Consider the following 23875-nt stretch of genomic DNA (forward strand, 5'->3'; position numbering starts at 1 on the left):
TCTTTACCTTCTCCTTGCTGACTTTCAGTAAACTGAGAAGGTACAACGCTAATTATGCCTTTGAATTTCTACAGTGCTTTGTGAATGGCTTCAGATGTCAACCTATATAACAAGGGGCTATTGGTTGGTTTATAACTGTTACTGCTAGGCAGTGTTTAGCAGTCTTTTGAGGAGCATAAGGTTTCTGGATTAGTCTAAGAAATGATACCTGCAAGAATATCAAACAATGAGTAGCTGAATAAGACTGAGGACCCTTAATAACAGATGTGACTTTTACCCCTAAATATAGAGATAGTGTTAGGGGACCAAGGGTAGATTGTGGGTAATATGAATAATTGCCTGTTAAGTTTGGGTACCTGACAATCATTGGGGAATCAGGAACTCTTATAAAAATAATGTGATACATCCTTTAAATGTAACTTATGCAATGGTTTATATGATTACTTAGTTCTTTAAACGTACTGGGTTTATCCTCTTTGGGCTTCAGCAGTACAATGCCTACTGCTCACATAGTGCTTATAATTTTGACTAGAAGTGTATTAGTTCATTCTCATACTGCTATAAAGAACTGCCTAAGACTGGGTGATTTATAAAGAGGTTTAATTGATCATAGTTCTGCCTAGCTGGGGAGACCTCAAGAAACTTAGAATCATGATGGAAGGGGAAGAGTCGTGTCTTACATGACAGCAGGTGAGAGAGAGCCAGAGTGTGAAGGAGGAACTGTCAGATACTTATAAAACCATCAGATCTTGTGAGAATTCACTATCGTGAGAACAGCATGGGGGACACTGCCCCCATGATCCATCATCTCCCACCGTGTCTGTCTGTTGATACATAGGGATCATGGGGATTACAGTTCAGGATGAGATTTGTGGGGGACACAAAGCCTAACCATATCAAGAAGTTATTGGTTTATGTATATTTCCTGGGAGCAAAGAATTAGTGTTCTTCTCATAGTCCTAGTATTTTTTCTTATAACATTAAGAGGGTTTGCAATTCAAAAATTTGGCTATTATTTATTTATTCATGTATTAATTGGTTTAATAAATATCTACAAAGAACCTACTGCATTATGAGTGCACTGTTCTAGCTAGTCAATTAAAAATGCCATGAATGCAAGGACCATGGATATTTCCTTATCTATCCATCTATCTGTCTCTCTCTCTCTCTCCCCCTCTCTCTCTCTCTAACTGTGGACTTTATAGAGAGACAGGATGCTTCAAAACAAAATCAGGCTCTGTGGTAAGAATTTAGCTACACATATTTTAAAAGTTGTAACCTTAAAACAATTACAACTTAACCCATTTCCCGTTTGCCCTAAAAGTACTGTGCTGGCAGCCAGCTGCACTTTTTTTTTTTTTCTAAAAGGGAAATGGGTTAAAAGGAGCTTTCTTTTCAAATGGCTGTCAAATCTCAGCATTTGTTTTTCTTACTCCATGGGACTCCCATAAAATACTCATAAAAGTGATGAGAAAAGGTGAACTATGGGTAAATGAGATGTTTATAGAAGATGGAGAGGGGAATACAGCCTGCTTTTCCACATAAGAGCTTGCCAAGTAGGCATGAGGGTGTGGTGGTGGAGTAGAGAGCTATTTGCCATAAAGCATCTTGTGAAGACTTCAGGCTCAGAGACATCAGATTCAATGGAGCTGAAGTGAGAGGGGGAACTTCAGGTTGGCACGTCCATTCGGTATTGTTGACACACTCTTTTACATCACTCTTCTTACCATTCCCCCTTCCTCTTTATTGTCTTGCACACAATAAAGGCCCAACATTTAAATCCCAGGTAAATATCAAGAAGCAATTCAGCGAACTGCTTAAGCAAAAATCAGATACTGGGAGTATGTGCCTCTCCATTGTGGAGTCCCCATCCATACCATCCTGAAGTTGAGCTTCACACCTCGTTCATCCTAAAGTGAAAGGTATCCATTCACGTACTCTATTCACAAATGTCAGAGATACACTTAGTATCTAGTAGAGCAGCCAAGCTAAAATGATCTACGTGGAAACACTCATCAGCCACACAGGAAAATCCACCAATTGGTTGCCCATTTTGAATATGAATGAACAACAAAACCCAAGAGATAGCAAGAGATAGAAAGAACCAAGATAAACTAAGAACCAAGATAAAGACCAAGATAAACCAAGACATGTTGACCCTGGAAATAAGAGATAATTCAAGAGCAGAAGAATGTTTAAAAAACAAACAGAACAAAATGCCGCACATGTTGGTCAAGTTTAGTATAATACGTCCTGAAATATCTAACCTCCACCCACGGGGAAATTTGTTCACCCAAACACACAAATATTCTCTGTAAAACACTTTTTTAAGTATTAAAGTTATTAACGGAGCTCAAGATAAAGAGAAAGCTCTGGGAACCACAATTCAGAGCATTGAAGTGCTTGGACAAAGGTGACTGGACAAAATACAAGATTATATGACCAAACTCAGTATCACACACTTGCCTACAGGTATGATATCTGGACAATTCTCCAAGCCAGGAAATAAAATAACCTGATCTTAGGCATTAAAATAAAACCTGAAGTAAAAATGATGAATTTTGAAACTACAAAGAGGCAAACATTAAACTTACCTATGAGGAAGCCCATACAGCCATGGGGATGCCCAAAGATGAGTATAAAGATTATAATTGTGAAACATAAGAGGAACTCCAACACCATTAAAGATGCCGAGGAAAAGGGGAAAAATGTATAAGCTTTTGGAGGTTAAAAAATAAACCAAGTCATATACAAAAAAGAGTTAACTGCCTTTATAGTTCTCATCAGCAATGATAAACTACAGACTGAACACAGACTACAGTTGATGAATGCCTTCAAAATTTTGAGATTTCTCTAAAAACAAAATAGAACAACCATATAATCCAGTAGTCCCACTACTGGTATTTATCCAAAGGAAAGGAAATCAGAATATCAAAGGGATACCTACACTCGCATGTTTATTGAAGCACTATTCACAATAGCAAAGATACTGAATCAAACTAAGTGTCCATCAGTGCCTGAATGGTTAAAGAAAATGTGCGTATACACAATGAAATACTATTCACCCATATGAAAGAATTAAATCCTCTTATTTGCAGTAACATGGCTGGAACTGGAGGATATTATGAAATAATCATCATCATCTGCAGTAACATGGATGGAACTGGAGGCTAAGTGGAATAAGTCAGGCAAAGAAAGCAAACATCACATACTCTCACTCATATGTGGGAGCTAATAGAATTGATTTCATGGAGGTAGAGAGTAGAATGATAGTCACCAGACATGGGGAAGGGTGTGTTGAGGGGAGAGGGATGGAAGACAGAGGATGGTCAATGGGTACAAACATACAGTTAGATAGAAGGAATAAGATCTAATGTTTGATAGTAGATAAGTATAATATAGTTAACAACAATGTATTTCATATTTCAAAATAGCTAGAAGAGAGGACTTAGAATGTTCCCACCATATGGAAACAATAAATACATAAGATAATGGATATCTTAAACACCCTGACTTGGTCATTACATATGCTATGCATGTAACAAAATATTACATGTACCCCGTAATTATGTGCAAATATTATATGTTAATAAAAATAAAACATACAGAAACAATTATAAGCAAAGTAATTTTGAAGCCACAATTCTGTATTCATCTAAACTATCAACTGCAAAGGTCTCAGAAAACCTACTTGTTATTCTCATTCTGAGAATGTTATTTAAGGATATATGCACCCGAGAAAACTGAATAATAATCATGTAGTCAAGACAAATAATAAACGAATAGTAGAACTAACCCATAAATTCAATGCAAGGAAGTCCCCGAATGACATGTGCAAAAAGAAGTTCATTCAAATTAAAACTGGAGGTCATTTCCGGGAGGCTCCAATAAGAATATCTGTATTAAGAAGAATGTCATGGATTCCAGGAAATAACCAATGATTAATGAATGAGTTACATGACATCATAGACTTGGTAAAGAAAGGCTGTGCCTTCTTTCAACAATAAAATGGGGCAATTAAAAATTGATAAAAAATAAACTTAAAAAAAATCCTTGTCCAAATGTGAAGCAAGATAAAATATGATATAATTTAAGTGACTGATACAGCCAATTGGGCTATAAAGTTAACTACATTTTTGTCTGAGTGCCTGACAGTGCATCTATAGAAAAGGAAATTTAACCTTTGCACATTATTGCCTTTTTCTTGGTTCTGGAGTATTTAGATGTAATGATATTGTAAAAGCTGCTTATTGGTTTTCAATTTTTAGAATAAACCCTTTTCTACATTGAATACTTAAAAATGTCTACACAATTGAATATGAATATTGTGTCTGCATCAAAATAAAGGTAAAACTGACAGATATGGGAGCTGAAGTACTCTGAAGAGGGCAGAGGTGGAGGGATAGGCAGGAATATGAATAGTCTTATGTAAAATGTTCAAGAGTTAAAAGATTCTGTTCAGATTTTAGGATGAGAAATAGAGGATTAAGTATGTTTAAATATAGAATTGTAGAAAGATAAAACTATTGTCTTCTGAAATCAAAATGTTGTAAATAAAGTGAGCATCTCTCTTTAATCAGTTTTAACAATAGGTAATATTTTAAAATTAGAAACTAGTAGATAATATTACAAATAAAGCAGTCAACATATAGAGACAAATTATTTTAAAATTAGGATGTTTTCCATTAGAACAACTAAGAAAATACCTAAAAATAAGGTTGGGAAGTAGAATTGATACTGTGGGAAGAAGAGCTATGAGGAGAAACAATTACTATAGCTATGCATGGGAAGCCCTTATTTATTTTAATTTTTATCATATGCATGAATTAATTTGATATTGTTTCAAATAAGAAAATAAAAAGTTCTATTTAATATTCCTTTTATTAAATTGCACATAACCAATTTTGGTGTCGTCTAGGGCCTGCCATAATTGGTATTTTATCAATCAGAACATCAAAAAGCAGTGGGTTCACATGGAACCGTAAAAGCCTTGACTTCTCTTTTTATAGGTTTCTCTTTCCTTTCTCTTCATATATTAATTTTTCATTGAGCTTCCACTATATGACAGGCACTTACCGGGTTTGGGGAATATATTGATTGAGCATAGTCCCTGACCTCAATGGCCCTCTCAAAAGAGTCCACCTGATTTATTTTGTGTTTATCCCTTTTATCTACATCTGCCCTGGCCCCTTTCCCACATAAGGTGAGGAATACACTTTCAGATACCTCTACCTCCACTTCTCAACAGTGAGCAAAATGCTTTCTGTAGTTTCTTCTTTAATTATTCTAACAGAGGAAAGAAATTGCTATAGGGAAGCATTTGGACAGTTGGACAGGTTGACATTTCGCACTAATGCGCAACAGTTTTACCTGGCCTGACTTTTTTTGGTCTTATGAAGGACAGAGATGAGAATAGGCATAAAACAGAGGACAGACTACTGTCTGCCATTGATGAGGGAAGGATAAACAATTCTCCCTCTTAACTACTGAAAGAGAGACATATGACTTGGGGCATTAGATGTTTCAATCTAATGCCCTAGAGAGAGAAAGTCTGAGAACTAATTTATTCTTACTGTGGATATGGAATGGACATTAGCTGTTTTAATCGTCTGTGCAATTTAAATCTTGATAAGAGATTGAAAGAACACTTGTGTGTGTGTGTGTGTGTGTGTGTGTGGTCTGAGCTAACATACTAATTTCTAATTTCTAAGAATATGCATTAAGAAAAATTTGGAAATCATGGTGAGAGGCTGGATTTTCAGCTTCAATTTCTGCCTAATATATAAACGACCGAAAAAAAAGTCTCCTTGATTCTAAAACAGGAGTTATGACTAAACATAAGTTCTATAAAAAGGAAAGAAATTAAGTTGGTAAATCTAACATGATTATACCCAATAATATTTCTTCTAAATTAGTCCATGGCTAGAAATATTAGTCATTTAGTTGCATTTGAAAGAAATTTCTATTCTTGAATCAGGAGAAACTAAATTAACATCAAGGCTACATTTTCAAAAATAATCATACAAATTTTACATGTAATATATGCTTACAACTTTAATATAGAACTTTTAAAAAGATATGTAACTACAGGTCAATTTAAGGGGAAACATTTATACTTCAAAGTTCATTTAGAAAAAGATTTGATATTGAAGATTTCAGTATCACCTGTTTTATCTCAGTAAGTTGTTCTTCGGTATCCTTTTAAAATGCAGAATCATACTGCAGTGTTTTTGACCCATTTTATCCAGTGAATGAAAAAGTTGTCCTTACTTTTGGTTCAATATAACAGAATAACAGAAATCTCAGACCTGAAAGAGGGTTCAGAAGCAAACAAAAATCTCTCCTTTCACGCAGTGTTGATCAGAGAAGGCAACATGGGTGTTGAGATCTGCTGGATTTCCTGCCCTTGAAGTCCTTTATTCTTTGCAGATGGGAGAGCTTGAAATTCATCGTTTCCAGCTTCAGCCAGACCCTCTGAGGACAAGCATTTACTCAGTCCTTCTACTTGTTCTGTCTGCAGTCTGGGCTCAACCCTAGCAATCTTACTTTTAACGTATTCCTGAGACGAGGTTCCAGAGTTGTGCCTTATTTTGGTTATTAGATCCATTTCCCTAGATCTTGTGGCTGAATCTGATTCTGTTGCCCAAGTCTTTAGAACTGAAGCTTTTGCTTGCCCTCACTAATCCCTGTCCAGGAGTTAGATAGAAGCCGGATCCCTAGATACTGACTGATGTCACCTACTGTATTGGAAATTCAGATATTACCTTCCATTTCATTCTTATTTATACCTTGTGGGGCATTTCTGATTCTTACTGCTATTCTAGGTTTATTATATATAGCCATTTTCTTTGTATGTCTTGTTTTAACTACTGAGCTGAACTTGTGCAATTGAGTCTTTTTAAAAGCACATGTTTCATCCCAAAGGGCAGATCTAATTTTAATTCCAGTAAATGCTTCTGAGGCTGCTGTGTACCACATGAGATAATAATTGTATTAGTTTCCAAGAGTAACCATAACAAGATACTGCAGACTGGGTGTCCTAAACAACAGGAATTTATTTTCTCATAGTTCTGGAGGCTGGAAGTCTGAGATCAGGGTGTTGGCAGGGTTGGTTGCTTTGGAGGAACATGGGGAAGGATCTGTTCTAGACCTTTCTCCCTGGTTTTTCCCTATGTCTTCACGTGATCTTCCCTCTGTGCATGTTGTGTCCAAATTTCCTCTTCTTGTAAGGACACCAGTCATATTGGATTAGGAACCTCCCTACTGGCCTCATTTGGTTTAAATGCATCTTTAAAGACTATCTCCAAATGTAGTTACAGTCTGAGGTAATAGGGGTTAGGACATCAACAAATGAGTTTGGAAGGGGACATAATTCAACTCAATGATAATATTCATAGGAGGAAAGAGACAAAGGCCTGTAGATGTTTGTGTACATACATGATAAATACTGATTTTGGCATTTGTCTCCATTGTCTGTGAAAAACATATGATCATGAAGAACCTTGTTGAGTAGTTACTTTATGAAGAGGGTTTAATATCGCAGATCATGAGGACATAAATAAGTTTTAGACATAGCCAGAGACTAATAACCCAGGACATGTTACTTAACTCCCTCTCTAAGCCTCACGTTCAATCGTTTTAGAACCTGGAAATAATAATCGCATATACTGCATGAAGTAGTTGTAAAGATTAAATGAGATTATGTATGGCCTTGTGTGCCTTGTACCTGATACATATCAAGCACTCAATAAATATTATTTCTTTTTTTTTTCTTTTTTTGAGATGGAGTCTCGCTCCGTCACCAGGCCAGAGTGCAGTGTTGTGATCTCGACTCACTGCAAGCTCCGTCTCCTGGGTTCATGCCACTCTCCTGCCTCAGCCTCCCAAGTAGCTGGGACTACAGGCACCTGCCATCATGCTCAGCTAATTTTTTTGTATTTTTAGTAGAGATGGGGTTTCACCATGTTAGCAAGGATGGTCTCAATCTCCTGACCTTGTGATCTGCCTGCCGTGGCCTCCCAAAGGGCTAGGATTACAGGCGTGAGCCACTGTGCCCGGCCCCATAAATGTTATTTCTATGGCAGCAAATAAGATGCATAGATAAAAGATTTTACAAGAGCGAGGAGGGAAGCTTGAATGCCAACCTTTAATATTAGAGCTGGGGTAGATTTTGGGCAGAAATAACCAATGTGTCATTCTAGTGAGGGAGACTGGCATGAATAAAGAAAGACAAGCATACACACTGTTATAGGAAGAATCAGCTTATAGACCTGTAGAGAGAAAAGAGCCCAGAGGTTACAGGTTGAGGGAACAGTTTATCCTAGTTCTGTCAAGAACTGGGTTACCTTGGGCAACAGAAGGAGAGGGTTGGATTAGATCAATGACCCTAAAATTTTTATATACTTATAAAATTATCTGAGGAGCATTTAAAAATATGTGCTGGGGGAGCACCAAAAACTAATCTAATTTAGTCAACGTGGAGCAGTGCCCCAAATTTATTTTAATGTGTAGTTGAATACATTCAGTGCACATTGCAATCACTTGAGGGAGGAGATTTTTGAAAAACCTGCTGCTATTCAGGTCCCAAGCCCACAGATTTAGATTTTAGTGTTCTGGGTTGGGGCCTGAGTATTATTCTTGGCAAATCTCAAAACTGACCCTTCATAAATTATGAAGTGCTAGTCCTCCCATGAGAATTTTTATTTTGTATCGTAAGATGAGCTTCCAATAAAAAGTTGCATATTAATTTGATGAGCCCCCAATAAAAAGTAGCATATTAATTTGAAGACACATTTGACTTGGAAAGTATCCAAAATGATTGAACTTATGTTTAGGGGGTAAAATACGGAGTTATATGTTTCCAGGTATATTTTGGAACTCTAATCCAGGAATTCACTTTCTGACTGACTAGCAGGTGTAAATTCTGCCTGGGATAGCTCTGTAGTGCTTGGGAGAGATTGAGGAACAGAAGAGTGACTTTGCATGTATTTGGAACAGAAACTGAAAGTCATGTCTACTTTGAGATAATAAATGGGAAAGTACTGCTCAGAGTCTTGAGGATCATACAAAGGTAGTAATTGTAACTGTCCTAACACGGTCATTCCAGTCGGTGTGGTGGTGAAACTCCTATAGGTTAGGTTATCATTATATACAGAATGAAATCCAAAAACTTCAGCCAAGCCCTTCAATCTTCACAGTGTAGCCCTAACTTGTCCTCACACAGTCCCCTCTAGAACTCTGTTCTTCCTGACTGATTAGCATTTATTTCCTATATTTCACACTTACCGTACACTTTTCCATCTCCATTATTTGGCAGCGTTCTGCCTTTTTAAAATGTCCTCTATCTCTAGCTGTGATTTAAAACTAAAATCAAATTTCACCTTCTCCTCAGTCATTCTCTTGGAGTACTCAATTTTATTCTTAAGGTTTGCATGTGCTTTCCCAAGGGAAATTAATTATAAGCATAAATGGAGAAATCATCTTTCTACATTTATATACTGTTTTATAGTTACTGAAGTGATAGTTTACAGTTACATACGTGGAATTATAGTTGTTGGATTAAGTTGTACACTGTTGAATCTTTTTTTTAATTTGTAGAAGTAATTAGAAAGTAAGAAACTAATAAATTTTATAATTGTATATAGAGAAAAGATGTATATCAAAGTACTACTGAGGATGATTGGGTTTGAAAAAGGGTAGTTTTTCTTGTCTTCTAATTCTTGGTATATCTGTTAAGTTTATTGATTGTATGGCCATGCGTTTGGGAAAAATTACTTAGGTCAATAGGTACCTTTTCATTGGATGACAGAATATTATTTACTTTGTTTCTTGTGTAATTATGGAAACTTCTAATTACAGAGAAGTAATTACTTCTGTGTTCTCAGGATTCTGTTTCTTTAATTATTTTAGTAATTTGGACATTAATTTTTGAACTACAAACAGGTAACTGTAATATTCCTACCATTAGACATTAACTTAGTGTGTATTTTAATGAAAGAAAAAAAAATATGCACAGAAAAACTACATGAGTTATTGAGAGAATTGCTATTCGATTTAAGAAAGAAATAAAGCAACATCACTAACATCAATAATAATAGTGAAAAACAAAACAGATTAGGAAGCTCAGACTGACAAGTAAGTGATCAGAAGGAAAGAAGCTGAAATTTTAATTGTCATAATCCCTAGAAAGAATAAGAGCTCTAAATTAGGTGTAGGGGCTGCCAAGACAGCTCTTTCTTTGGGAAACCATGAGTTAGGTTAGAAATTAAGGACTTTTGGGAAACTGAGTTGAATTGAGCATGAGATTGTGTATTTCACAGTTAATGGGGGAGCTAGAATAGTGATTGGAGTAGCTCAAACTCAAACAAGCCTGGTATTTGGAATTGAAATCATGTAAGAACTTGTCTGTAACCCAAATAATGAGTCAACTTGTCAAATTTATTTAATAGCTGCAATCATTAACTCTAACTGACTTATTTATATTTAGTTTATAAAATGTGGTTGAATCACAAAGAGTATCTTGACATAATAAATACTTTATGATAGATATGGGCAAATATTTTTTATGATAACAAACTCTATAATATAAAAATTGGAAGTCAGCTTAGTTTCCAACAATAAGATACTGGTTAAAAGGCACTGTTTACAGGAATATTGTGTAGCCATGAAAATCTTGTTATATATTGTTATATTTAATGACATAAAAATATATTTGTGATACTTCAGGGAAAGGGATTGCTAATTATATGTATACTATATGGTATGTTTTTGAAAAAATGATTACATATATGCACAGAGAACTAACAGGATATATATCAAAATGAGTATACTTATATTTTTTTCTGTTGTCTTTTTGTTTTGTTTTGTTTTGTATTTTTAAACCCCTACCATAGACATATTCTCTTGTATTTGTATTTGCTCAGGTTTTCTATTTACCATTCATTCCTTGGCTTTGCTTTTTTACCTTTCATGCATTGTTAAAGATAGAACAAGTTGTTTTCCATGTCTCTTCATTTCTTTTAGAGTTTAAGGCATTATGCATTTCATTTCTATCCTTTAATGCAAACCTTAACTTTTCAATGAAGTACTTAATTTTAGAACTTTTTAGTAAAATCTAAAATTAAATCATATGTCTACGAAAGAAGACTTTAGCATTCTTTCACTTTTCTCAAAAATTTACTGTCTTTATTCTATCTTCTATGATATGATTTGGAATTTAAGTTCAACTTATGTTTCAATATTCACATAAGTAGATATCAGTGTTATTATGGTTAATACTTAATTGCCAGCATGTTTAAATGATTTCATTGTTCTTGGTTACTTCTCATTTTCCCTTTCTGCTTTATTTTTCTTCTTGTAAGGGCATGTCCTTTGTTAATTTATTCAGTGAGAGTCTGGGGATAGTAAGATGCCGTTAGTTTGTTATCATTTCTTGAATGATATTCTTGTTGGGTATATAGCATAGACTTTTTTCTTCCATAGTTTCCAGTACCTTGATCCCAAGTCACAGGGTATATGGCACATTGCAAGTAGCAACCCTGGGAGAGATTGATTGGGGTTTCTTTTAGCCCAATTAATGGGAGGAGCTTTAGGCATGGACTGACTTCTCTCCTGGCAGGACAGGACATTGCAGCTCCAGTAGCCTCTACCCACCTGCACTGCCTTTCAGTGGGCTGGGTGGCTTCAGCCACTCTCACCACTTTACTTTTTAAAGATTCTAGCTCTACATTTGTCTTATTTATGTTTTATAGTGTGACTGTTTATTTTTTGAAATAAATATTGTTCTAGAGGTAGAAGACTATATGTGTATCTGTATCTTGACACAAAGTTCATAAATATTTTTAAGAAAAAATTTTCAAAATTATTTGAGAGAAGAATAAACAAGCAAGAAGTAGTCTGGTCCTGTAGGCAAAGTATAACCCAGAGAAAGTACTGGCCTTATGTGATTTGGTTGGAAATTTAGCTGAGGTAGAATTTAGGGAGCCTTCTATTCTGGAAAACCACTGGTTTTGATTTGTTTTGTTTAATTCCTAATAGATTTTCAAAATACTTCTCACATAGAGAGGACAACAGGTGGATACATATAAATAGAAAAGTAGAATGATGTGCAGAAATAATGGAGTGAGACACTTCTGTGTAGCATTTAATTACTTAGCTTATACATCATGTAAATGATCTTGACTCGACTGTGTGCTTTCTTTAATAACTTGGTATTTTAAGTCTCGTCATATTTTGTGTAACATTTCTACTTAGCTTGTTTGATTTGTTGATTTTTTTTTTTTTTTTTTTTTTTTTAGCGAAGAAATAGCTGATGTCCATGACCATACCTAGGAAGCAACTAGGTGTGTAGGCAATAGGATAATAAAGAAGGCACTGTTACTTCAGATAGCATTACTTGAATTGTAGTTCTGTGAAGACAAATAAATATATCCAATTAATGGCATTTGAACTGACAAATCAGATTTAAAACTGTCAGCATATCAAAGGGAAAAAGCTAACTAGGACACCACTTGAAATTACTTCCAGTTTACAGTAACATGGCTGCTGAGGCTAAAGAAATTAAAAGTAGGCAAAACAAAAAAACAAACAAAATTCTCCCCAAACCCCCCAAATTCCACTGAGAAAACCTATAAATGATGCATAAAGATAACATTTTTAAAAGCATAGCTGAATTTGTGTGAAAGAGAAATCTCCAACCTCCAAGTGCCGGAAATGAAATGAGAAAATTAGATCTGTAAGTATGTGAAGTGATACTTCAGCAATATGCCTGAATAAATCAAGACTTACAATGGTGGGGGGGCTTGCATTTTTAAACCACACAGGGCCATGAGAATGTTTCCCTCCTAAGAAGCAGGAAATTGCAAATTTTTAACCTCTTTTTTAACTTTGCATCTTTGTACAAGACCAGGACACTCAGAGTGCTTTCTCCATAATGAAAGGATGAATGTAAAACTTGACACAGCTTAGGTAAATGAGTAATCTTATTTCTGTCTGAACCTTGGGTGAAAACAAAAACACACAATAAGTCTGTTGCAATAAATTGAAATCTCATTCTGCTCATCTGTTCGTTAAGTGGATTTTATAGACTGAATTTATATTGCCTACATTGTAATATAATCCTACATCAAGAAAATAACATTAAATTTGGTCCTTGGTCAGTGATACCTCATTCTATAATACCTTTCCCACCTAGTTTTAAGCTCAAAACTTTTTCCATTCCTGTGGGATCAATTATTAAAGTTACAAAGAACAGGCAGATGCTCAGAAATGGTGCTCAGAGAGCTAAAATGTTGGCTTTGTAAATTGGAAACCTTTTTCTTCTGACATGTTTTTTGTCTTTTACAGAGGAATACAGTAATGACTAAAACATTTGTGCCCATCTTAAGACTGAAATTGTCAGCTTGTGATTATCCTTTAAATATCTCATCACCATGAAAAGCACTCAAAAGATCTCCTGTAGGTAATGTGTAAGATCAGTCAGAAGGTAAAAATTGGAGGAGAGACATTCCATGGTAGTAGGTGAATCAGGTTTATTAATTAGGCACACTACAAACTTACCTTTTATATCTTTCTTGATCTTCCTGTCCTACCCAAACATCGTCTCTCCAAATCTCCTAAAAATATTATCTCTGAAAAATTCCCTTCTCAACCCTGGGTCACATCCTGGCACTGTCTGACATTTTGACATGTTTGCTATTGTGATCCCTTTTATTCCATATCCAGTAATTGCCTCAATTTCTCCATATGGTTAGGTCAGGGTCTGGAAGCTGTAGGGCTCCTTAGCTTAGAAAACATGACAAATCAAAGCAAATGATACAGACCAGTTCTCATCGAAGATCTCTTTTAAACATGCTTGTCCTTTAACACACTGTAAAACAAAGAATATAATTCATTGGGTGCTCATATTCATTTATAAGTAGCATCATTACTACACTTTGAAAACAATAATTTCCATACCTGTAACTTAATTTGAATTTGAATTTCAGAGCAATTTGGGATCCAGAGGCCCCTTGATAGCGTCAAATACTTGGAGTCTTTTTTAACCTTTTACATTTTTCCAGTTAGGCATTTTATAACCAGAGTTGCTTCTAATGTCCAAACCACCCTTGTGGAAAGCCTATAAATAGTGATATAAGAGGAATTGAAGCCTTATAACTCAGGAAATTGTAATTATGAAAGAGATTCTCAATCCTGGAAGAAATTGAACTAAATATGTTAATTTCCCAAATCCTAATATTTTAAGAATTCTTATGTCTTCAAAACTAATTTTGCCTTCTATCTTGTTATTGTTACTCCACAAATTGTATCTTGAATATTGATTTATTTTGTGTTTAGCTATATGCAATTGGAATTTACTGGGCTATGTCAGTTGGACTTTGTCTTGAAATATTTTAAGTTTCAGCAAAAGAAATAAACATATGCCGGGCGCGGTGGCTCATGCCTGTAATCTCAGCACTTTGGGAGGCCAAGGCAGGTGGATCACGAGGGCAGGAGATCAAGACCATCCTGGCTAACACGATGAAACCCTGTCTCTACTAAAAATATGAAAAATTAGCCGAGTGTGGTGGCGGGTGCCTATAGTCCCAGCTACTCGGGAGGCTGAGGCAGGAGAATGGCGTGAACCCGGGAGGCGGAGCTTGCAGTGAGCCGAGATCCCGCCACTGTGCTGCAGTCTGGGCGACAGAGCGAGACTCCGTCTAAAAAGAAAGAAAGAAAAAGAAAGAAAGAGAGAGAGAGGGGGAGAGAAAGGAAGAAAGGAAGAAAGAAAGGAAAAGAAAGGGAAAGAAAGGAAAAGAAAGGAAAAAAGAAAGAGATGGAGGGAGGGAGGGAGGAAGGGAAAGAAAGAAAGAAAACTAAAAACATTTGCCTCCATTTGATTATGTAGAGTTTAATAAATGGAACTTTGGTACAGAAGCTGTCCATCTGGGTCAGGAGGGATGGCTGAGCTGATAATTTGTGGTAGCAGAAACACAGATACCACAGTGACAGAACAAGACATGAGTCCCTTTTATTACAGAAACTACCTAAAGGAACGACATGGTCCTGAACATCAACTCTTAATCTATAAAATGGGATCCAATACTTCTCTCTCATTCTTGTTCCTCAGGATAGCTTAACAAAAATCAGAATACACAGTATTAATAATGCAAGCATTTTTCCAACTATTACTGCAAAATAACGGGCTTAGTAAATGTTGCCAAAAATATTGTTTATGCTCAAATAAGTTTAGCCAGTGCTAACTTTAGCTGAAAGTGTCCTCAATGCAGGACTTCTGACCACCTTTTCTGGTAATGTGCCTTGTTACTTTTCTAGAAAAGACTAGAATATGCAGTGTGTCCTGAATACATGTGATTGGGGCCCTTTTATTTTAAACCATCTGCTAACATCTCTGTAAACTGGTGTTGTGAGATCATGGCATGGCAGAGCTATACTGGATTCTCACAGAGGACCTTAGCCAATAGCATAATGTATGTTTTACTTAGTGCAGATTTATTTGCCTCAATCACAAACTACCAAGAACACAGCCTTGAACCAGATGTCAGGTGAGAGCCCCCAGATTTAAGGAAGTGGTAATGTAAAGCGATATTAACTTTGATTATTATTGCTTTTGTTGAATTCAAATTCTGGTGTTGCCACTGACTTGATATGTCATTTATCATACCTAAGCCTCGGTTTCCTCATCTGTAACATGGGAATAATAATAGCATTTAAACGTTTAAGGCACAGACCTGTTCTGTATATTTTTTCCTTTTACTCCAGTGCTTAGTATAGTTGATATTCAAAATTTTTGTTAGATGAAAGAAGTTTTGAATGCATGCATGCAGGGATCAGTGAAAATTGGAAGAAATAACAGAATGAAAGATTATGTAAGACTGGCTCTCCCTTGAAGACCTAAAGGGAAGTACTAAACAATAAAAAGATTAATGTGCATTGGGTTTAGTCATTGAAAACCTCTCAGAGGAGGTATCGTGAACCTGAACATAATTTTATGCCATAACCTTTCATAAATATTACATTCTACTCCTGGTTGTAAAGATTAAGAATCTTGGTATTACTAAAAGGATCTAGAGTTTCCACATGTACAGATTAAAAGACAATATATTTACCCTCCTCTATCCAGAGTTTGTCCTGCTATTGATTCTTAAGTGCCAGTACGTTAATACAATATAGCAGGGCTCACACAGCAGATTTAGACAGTCAACTCAGTAGTAATGTGTTAGTTCTACCTGGGCAGTCTTCATTCTGTAGTCCATAAAGAATGAGATGCTAGATTTACATCCTATCAACAGTAAATTATGTAGACATCCTCATTATTTAAAATGATTGGTATATTTGTTTATATGGAAGTATACATTTTTTACAAGGTATAATTGTAAGCAACAGATGATATTACATAAGTAAGTCAGCTATAGATGAGTAGAGATGTTTTTCAGCTTTTGAAAGTACTTTGGAAGAGTTTGGAAATAATATATACATTTTTTGTATAGTACTTCAGTACTGTCCCTAATACGCTGGTGGTGTACAGAACTTAGAAAATCAATACATTATTGATTATTACTTCAAAGGATACTTGTAGGAGATTTGTGATTTGAAAATCAGATTTATTTTGCGTATGGAATTAATACGACTATGGAGGAATAAAAAGGAATTTCTAAGATATTATATGTGATTAATATTTCAACATTAAAAATATTGGCATTTGATAGAAATAGGTTTTTATCTGTACTTTCTGGCTATATATTACTACCAAAGTTTAATTTGAAAATGAAAGTTTGGTGAAGTAGAAGCCTTAGGTTAGTGACTTAGGAATTTCATTTCCAGGATAAACCAGTCTTGGTAATACTCCATGTCTGTTTCTCTACATGGTTGATTCTCTTGTTAATGCTGTCCATCTTTGTTACCTCTCAGATTCATTTTGAAGCACATGAATATTATTTAGGAAGTGTGAAATATATGTAAATGCAAGGTGATTGTGTTATTTTTGCTATTTACAACATTTTCTCTATTGAACTCCAAAACATTAATAATTACCTGCAGGAATATATGCTTAAATTAAAATTACATGTGGCCGGGCGCGGTGGCTCAAGCCTGTAATCCCAGCACTTTGGGAGGCCGAGACGGGCGGATCACGAGGTCAGGAGATCGAGACCATCCTGGCTAACACAGTGAAACCCCGTCTCTACTAAAAATACAAAAAAAACTTAGCCGGGCGAGGTGGCAGGCGCCTGTAGTCCCAGCTACTCGGGAGGCTGAGGCAGGAGAATGGCGTGAACCCGGGAGGCGGAGCTTGCAGTGAGCTGAGATCCGGCCACTGCACTCCAGCCTGGGTGACAGAGCCAGACTCCGTCTCAAAAAAAAAAATAAATAAATAAAAATAAAATAAAATAAAATTACATGTGAAATTTTTAGTTTGTTTGTTTTAGTGAAAAGACTACAGTTAAGGTAGATAAATATACATATTTTTTTCCATAAAGTAGGAAAATGCATCTCATTTATCAGAAGGTACAGCTCTTCATATTTCAGAAGTGTGTATTAATTTTGTACCATGTCACATATAATAGGAATCTATATATAATATATTCACATATATATGTGTTTGAATCTGATAGAAAAATAAAACAATAGGGAAAGAGGACCTACTTTAAAAAGTTTTTGTAATAAGAGGTAAGTATTATGTAAAGAATATATAATAGTTAAAAATACAGCCTAAGTTCAAATATTTCAAGAAGAAACAAAAAAAGTGTTTTTCTTCATAAATCAAAGATATAATAATAAGTGCTCCCATTTAATTAATTTTAATAGTACTGAACAAAAGCAGAAGAGTTATGTTAAGAAATCGTTCTATGGGCCAATGGCCATTTCATTGTCATAAAAATCCTTTATTTAGCCTTCTCCACAAATAAGCTCACAGCAGGACAAAGGACACTAGTTAGAGTAATTTGGGCGATAAGTAAACAGAAGGAATGGCTAGGAGCATAGTGTCATCTGGCAGAGAGCTTATTTCCTGAATCCTGTGGATCTGGTTAAAACCCAACAGAGATGCCAATATGCTTCTCCTCAGTAAATGCTACCAGTCCCCACACCACCAGGCCCACCGAAGCTTGTCTACAGTATTTTATCCAAGCAATCCTTTGGGTAACTGCACAGTGCCTGCAGTGACCTGAGTCAGTCATGCAAGGAGACTTTCTTGTTTTCACACCAATGTTTTATTTCAGTTTCCGTTTTCTGCTGGTCCTGTTGTTCAATGATATAAGCAGAGTGATGAAGGAGGCACTTCACACTCTTCTTAGATAAGATCTTGAGCAGCAGAGACTGGTTTAAACAGCAAAGCTTAAATCTCTGAAGCTGGATTTATTTGCAAGGTTGCTGTCATGTGCGCACCTGGGATTCATGTCTCTTCAGAAGGGTGGGAAGAAGTAAGGTCTGTTGATTCCGAAGAGAGAACAATTGAAGCTCGACGAGGAGTTGCTGGTAAGAAATAGATAATGGTAATCCCACTTCATTTTTGTCCCAGTTGTACCCAGATCTCTATTTAACACTCCCTCTGTATCTATTTTCCAGTCAAAATATTTCTATTCTCTGTGTGTCAGGGGTACAGTGTTCTTAATTGAATAAAGTTTCCAGTTACCAACTTTATCTTTAATCTGTTTCTCTGAAATGAGATTGTAGGGTTTATAATATAACCCTAAAGATTTTAAGATGATTAATTATATTTATGATTTATTCCTGTGTAATAGTCACATCAAGAAAGATTTGAAGATGAGAAAATCAATGTCCTGTGAAAATAATTTAAAAAATAGCAGGTTACTTAATTGTGCATGGGTTTTCTTTTCTGTCAATGTGTTCTATGCTTTACTATCTCATACAAAGAATGAGAGATACATGACAAATTGCAGTCATCATTAGTGGAATGTCAATTCAAAAATAGGAAGTTTGTGTCACTTTTTAAAAATAATGGTTCCTGGGTTCTTGTGAAAGAACCAAAACCTTTTCACAAATGCAGGCCTTGACCTAAACTACAATAGGACAAGGTCAAATGGAATATATGAAGCAAGCTCAAAATTGCAATTGATGTTAGATTTTATGTGTTCTCTCCCAAGGGAAATCAGTTTTCTGGTCTTTGATATAGCTGTGGAATCACAACTAAGTATGAGGCTGTGAAATATATAACCCAGAAAAAGGATATATATGACTCAAGATGGAAGAGTTGTAGAAATATTTTAAATGAGTAAATATTGTTAACATAAATTTTGGAATTTAAAAAATGAAAATAGAAAGATTTTTTTCTACTTTTACCTAGACAGTGGCTCCAGTGAATAACACTTGTTACTATGCATGAAAGCTCATAGTATGTGGTACCCAGAAATGAGTGAGGATATTTTAGAGTAAGGTCAACATTAATCTCTTCTAATATTGATTCTCTGCTTTGATTCTGTAATTTTGAAAGCCATGAATACCATTTTGATTAATAAACCCTGTTTGGGTTTATTAAGTAGTTTCTGTTAGAAATGCAATTTGTTATCAAACCCTCTTTGGTCTATTAAGTATTTTCTGTTAGAAATGCAATTTGTTACTATTTGATAAATTTTCTTGTATCAAGGCACTTTAGGGAACTCAAGGTAATTATAATAAATTAATAAAAATTCATGAGATGGAATGAGGGACAAATATTAGATTAATGACATTTAAAATGATTTTATAATTTGAAATAAGCCCATACTGGATAATAAACAAAAGAAATAGGAATAGAGAAATAAATATTTTTTTAAAATCTCACAACTCAAGCACAACAATAGACACATGCAGTGTATTAAAATATTTTATTTCAGTTGACAAGCCTACATAGGCTTATATGATTCATGCATTTTTTTTGGGGGGGGGGAGATGGAATCTTTCTGTCACCCAAGCTGGCGTGCAATGGCACAATCTTGGCTCACTGAAACCTCTGCTTCCTGGGTTCAAGCGATTCTCCTGCCTCATCTTCCCGAGTAACTGGGATTACAGGCACCTGCCACCACACTCAGCTAATTTTTTGGATTTTTATTAGAGGTAGGGTTTCACCATATTGGCCAGGCTGGTTTCAAACTCCTGACTTCAGGTGATCCACCTGCCTCAGCCTCCCAAAGTGGCGATATTATAGGCATGAGCCACCGCGCCCAGCCTGATTCATGCATTCTTAAATTCTAGTCAAAGAAAAGTATATGGTAATGATTTCGACCAGACAAAAATGAGTATGTTGGTTGTTGAAAGTTTTGACTCGCTTTCTATTGTTTCTCTTCTGTATACTTGCTGGGCCAGCAGGTCTACCTCTAGACCATGCCATCTGTATGTCTTCTTAATGACCATATCATAATGGAAGCAACTTAAGTTCAGCAAGTATAAGACTTCAGCCCCATTAACTGCTCCGGAAAATCCTCACCACCTCCAAACATGAGAAATAGAAGTTTATCATTATAGGGCCCCGCTGCACCGCCAACAAGTCACGAGTACTTGCACAAAAACTGGCATAACTTTGAAGTAATTCAACAAAATAATTGCAGGAACTCCTAACTACCGTGATGTAGTGAAAAGCTCATACGTGGCTTTCAAAACAGAGAAAGCCAACTTCAAATTCCAACTCTGCTAATTATAAATCATGTGACTTTGGGCAAGTTAACTAGCTTTTCTAAACCCCATCTCTAATATAGGATAAGTATTACTGATTTTTTATATGCCTATGAGAAATAAATTTATTAAATAAAATTAATAGACAGTATAATATTTGGCACTTAATAAGCATTCAATTAATGTTTATTTCCCTTTTGCTTTTCCCAACAATAACTTGGTCAGGTTTTGACTACAGCTAGCTTTAAGCATAGGCGGAAGTTTGAGAAAAGAAAAAAAAATATTCTGAATGAGACCATAAATATGTTCTTTTAAGAGAGAAAAATTGTTCAAATTAGTGATTTCATTTAAGGCTGATATTTTGCAGTTGTTTTGGTAATGAGATGATCCATGGTTCAGTTTTAATTTTTTTCTCATGAGATAATTATTTTTGACAAGTACATGTAATTTAAGTAAACATAGTGCCATTTGTTTTAAATAAATGAAAGATGTTCCTCATTTTCTCTCTGTTATCATTTGACCATTTCATTTTCTAAAACAAACTAGAAGCAGTCCACCTTGATTGTTCAGCAAATAATCCCAAGATGATTAGAGAAGTATGTCATTATTCATTGCTGTTTCTGGAATCTGAATGTTATACTACATTAAAAATGTAATTGAGATAGTAACAATTTCAAATCAACTAATTTTGTTGTTACTGTTGCTGTTGTTCTGTAACACAAAATATGGGTGAAGTAAAATGTAGGTGACCCAATGAGAGGATAATTATTCTGTGTCTCAGAAAAAAATCTATTGTATTATGAATTATGCATCTACAGTCATCAAAAATATGCATCTTTAAAAATATCAGAAATACGAGCCACCTTCTCCTGTCCCCAACTCCCTGGCAAAACCTATTTGAGGTTGTCCTTTTGCCCTCTGGAGATGAGCCACCATTAGCACTAGGCTGGCTGTACCAGATCAGCCTGAAGAAGCGCTTTTGCCTGTGTTCCCAACAATCGATTGTATACTCTTGGTTTATGCTTTCTGGTGCCAGTTGTTGTCATTGAGCTGAGTAAGATTCCTCAGTTAGGGAAACTGCAGAGGAAATGATCTGTTACACAGGGCTTGGCAGGACCATTGCCAGTGATTGATAATGGAACCAAATCATTTCAGGTGAGTTTTCTGTGGTCTGACGGTCAGGCGTCTGCTCAGCCTTGTCATCTTAACCCATAGGTATTGCAGTGAGTGTCAGTGGGTGCAAGATGAGCTCCTGAACATTTGCCTGAGTCTTTTCTTCTGTGTTAGCTTTAAGGACCACAGCGTTTCATCTCTCTGGCTGCAGGAAGGTAGCAGCTTCTGTACATTGTTTTAGGAAATGGTTAATTGCGGAGCTAAAAGAGCTTTAGTGTATGCTACTCTGGGAGCCACTTTAGTACAGCACAGAGCACTATAGATTAATGCTGTAATCAATGAGAATCTGTACACTGCAGAGATCTGTTTTGATGACAGCAGCACTTATGGCCTTGTTTAGTGTCACTGTTGTATAATGTTGGACACTGCAGGCTTTTTTGACTTTGATTTAGAATGCAAGGACCACTGGGAATTTTATTTAAAATTTTTTATTTTGGTGGATTTTTTAATTGTGTTGTGCATTTGCTGCCATTGCTAGCTGAAATTTAATGATTTGATGCCAGTGGCATTTAGTTAACCACTCCGATGCTGCTGTTATGTTTGCTGGGTTTCTGCAGTTTCTACTACTTCATACATTGCACTCAGAGCACAGGTAAACTAAATTATATTAATCTATGGATAAATGTAAAGTTAATGGAATTTATTGTTTAGTTATCCAAAAGAGTAAGATATTAAAATGTTTCATTTAGATTCTATCAGTAGAGAATAAGGATGTTTTGCTTTATATAAATATGTTATTTTAGGATGCTATAATGATTACTTGTATTACATGAAGTTATTTTTATGTTTTAAATGTTTATCTGAAGTGCACATTAAATTATATATATTTTAGTATTACATTTAAGTCTTAACTTGAGATATATATATAATATACAATTAATTCAGAAGGTATACATTTTTCTTCTCTGATGGATCAAAGATTTGCTTTCCCTATTTAGTGACTTTCACTAAAATTAGAAAACGTCAGAGCTTAATCTTCTTGAAAATACAAAGATTTAAGTATATATAGATTGTTCTTTTCAAGTGTTTAGAAAAAAGTCTGAGAAGGATCGGTTTCTCCTAATTGACAGTCCTGATTATAGAACACATTCATGGAAATGTCTGTGTTTAGTCTGTTGACTAAAGGGAAAACTGTTCAGATGAGGGGAACAGAGAGCCCAAGACACAAAGAAGGAAAGAGAAGTGTAGTCTTTTGCATCAGAGATTTAGGTGTGTGACCTTGGGTTAAAAGAGTAACTAGTGACTAACCCCTTCTGACCCTTGTTTCCCTTCTGCCAGTTTGGAAAAAGACTCTCCTGTTATTCTCTGTAGGAATGGCAAAACATTCTTTTGGGTGTTCAAGATCATCTATTGATGATTTTCATGTAGAAAAAAGACACAATTATTAAATGTTTAAAGGTATGCGGTTTTCCTAATACAGGGGGGTAAATACAGCTTTCTTTTTTTTTTTTTCTGTTTTTATTTGTAGTGTTTTAGCTGCCAAGGCTTTTTTAAAATTTATTATTTATTTATTTATTTATTATTTTTTGAGATATGCCTCTTTTAAATTAAGGTGGTGAATTTATTGGCTTCATTGTAACTATTTTGCCAAATAGGCATTGAGTAAGTTTGAGGTGTCCCGAGGGCACCTGCCGTTAAGACTACACTCCTTGGGAGAGGAAATAGGCATCACAGTTGTGCTGCAGCCTGATGAGGACCTGGATCCTGAGAGGCACTGGGGCTCTCTGAAAGTTGGCCAGGGACAAGGGCTCTCCTCACTGCTCCCTTGCTCCTTGTCAGGTTCAGTGTGTATTGCTGAGGGCAGCTGAAGAGAGCTCCTGCCTTCTTTTCTCAGCAAATGTTTTTCAAGAGGTCCATTTTCTGATGAAGGCAAGCTCAAAATCCAAAGGGTCAGAGACAACTGGAAAAGCAGTAACCACCTTCCACTTGCAAAAATATGAATCTGATTGCTGCCTACCAAATACTAGTTGAAGTTTGTGAGTCTAGACTAATTACATACATTCTTTAGTGAGAATGGGAGGATTTTATTGTAAATTGAACAGTGTGCTTGCAGAGTAGCTAATCATTGCCAGTTTATAATGATCATGAATCTTGTGTT

General features: G+C 35.6%; 1 protein-coding gene across 48 annotated transcripts in view; it reads left to right on the forward strand.

Moving 5' to 3' along the window:
- RIMS1 (regulating synaptic membrane exocytosis 1) overlaps window positions 1-23875 on the forward strand; it is a 492346-nt gene that overhangs the window by 284070 nt on the left and 184401 nt on the right. For 3 of the 48 annotated variants that reach the window (XM_031667180.1, XM_031667182.1, XM_031667188.1), the window contains exon 1: window positions 17693-18471. The exons of 23 other annotated variants lie outside the window; for them this stretch is intronic. In XM_031667180.1, the coding sequence (XP_031523040.1) occupies window positions 18372-18471 (100 nt within the window). In that variant the 5' untranslated portion in view covers window positions 17693-18371. Of the gene's footprint in view, window positions 1-17450; window positions 18472-23875 lie in introns of those variants that run through there. 22 more of the 48 variants (XM_031667195.1, XM_031667197.1, XM_031667177.1 and 19 more) reach the window with 18 other exon arrangements.

The sequence above is a fragment of the Papio anubis genome, chromosome 6 (genome assembly GCF_008728515.1).
Source record: "Papio anubis isolate 15944 chromosome 6, Panubis1.0, whole genome shotgun sequence".
Taxonomy (NCBI): Eukaryota; Metazoa; Chordata; class Mammalia; order Primates; family Cercopithecidae; genus Papio; species Papio anubis.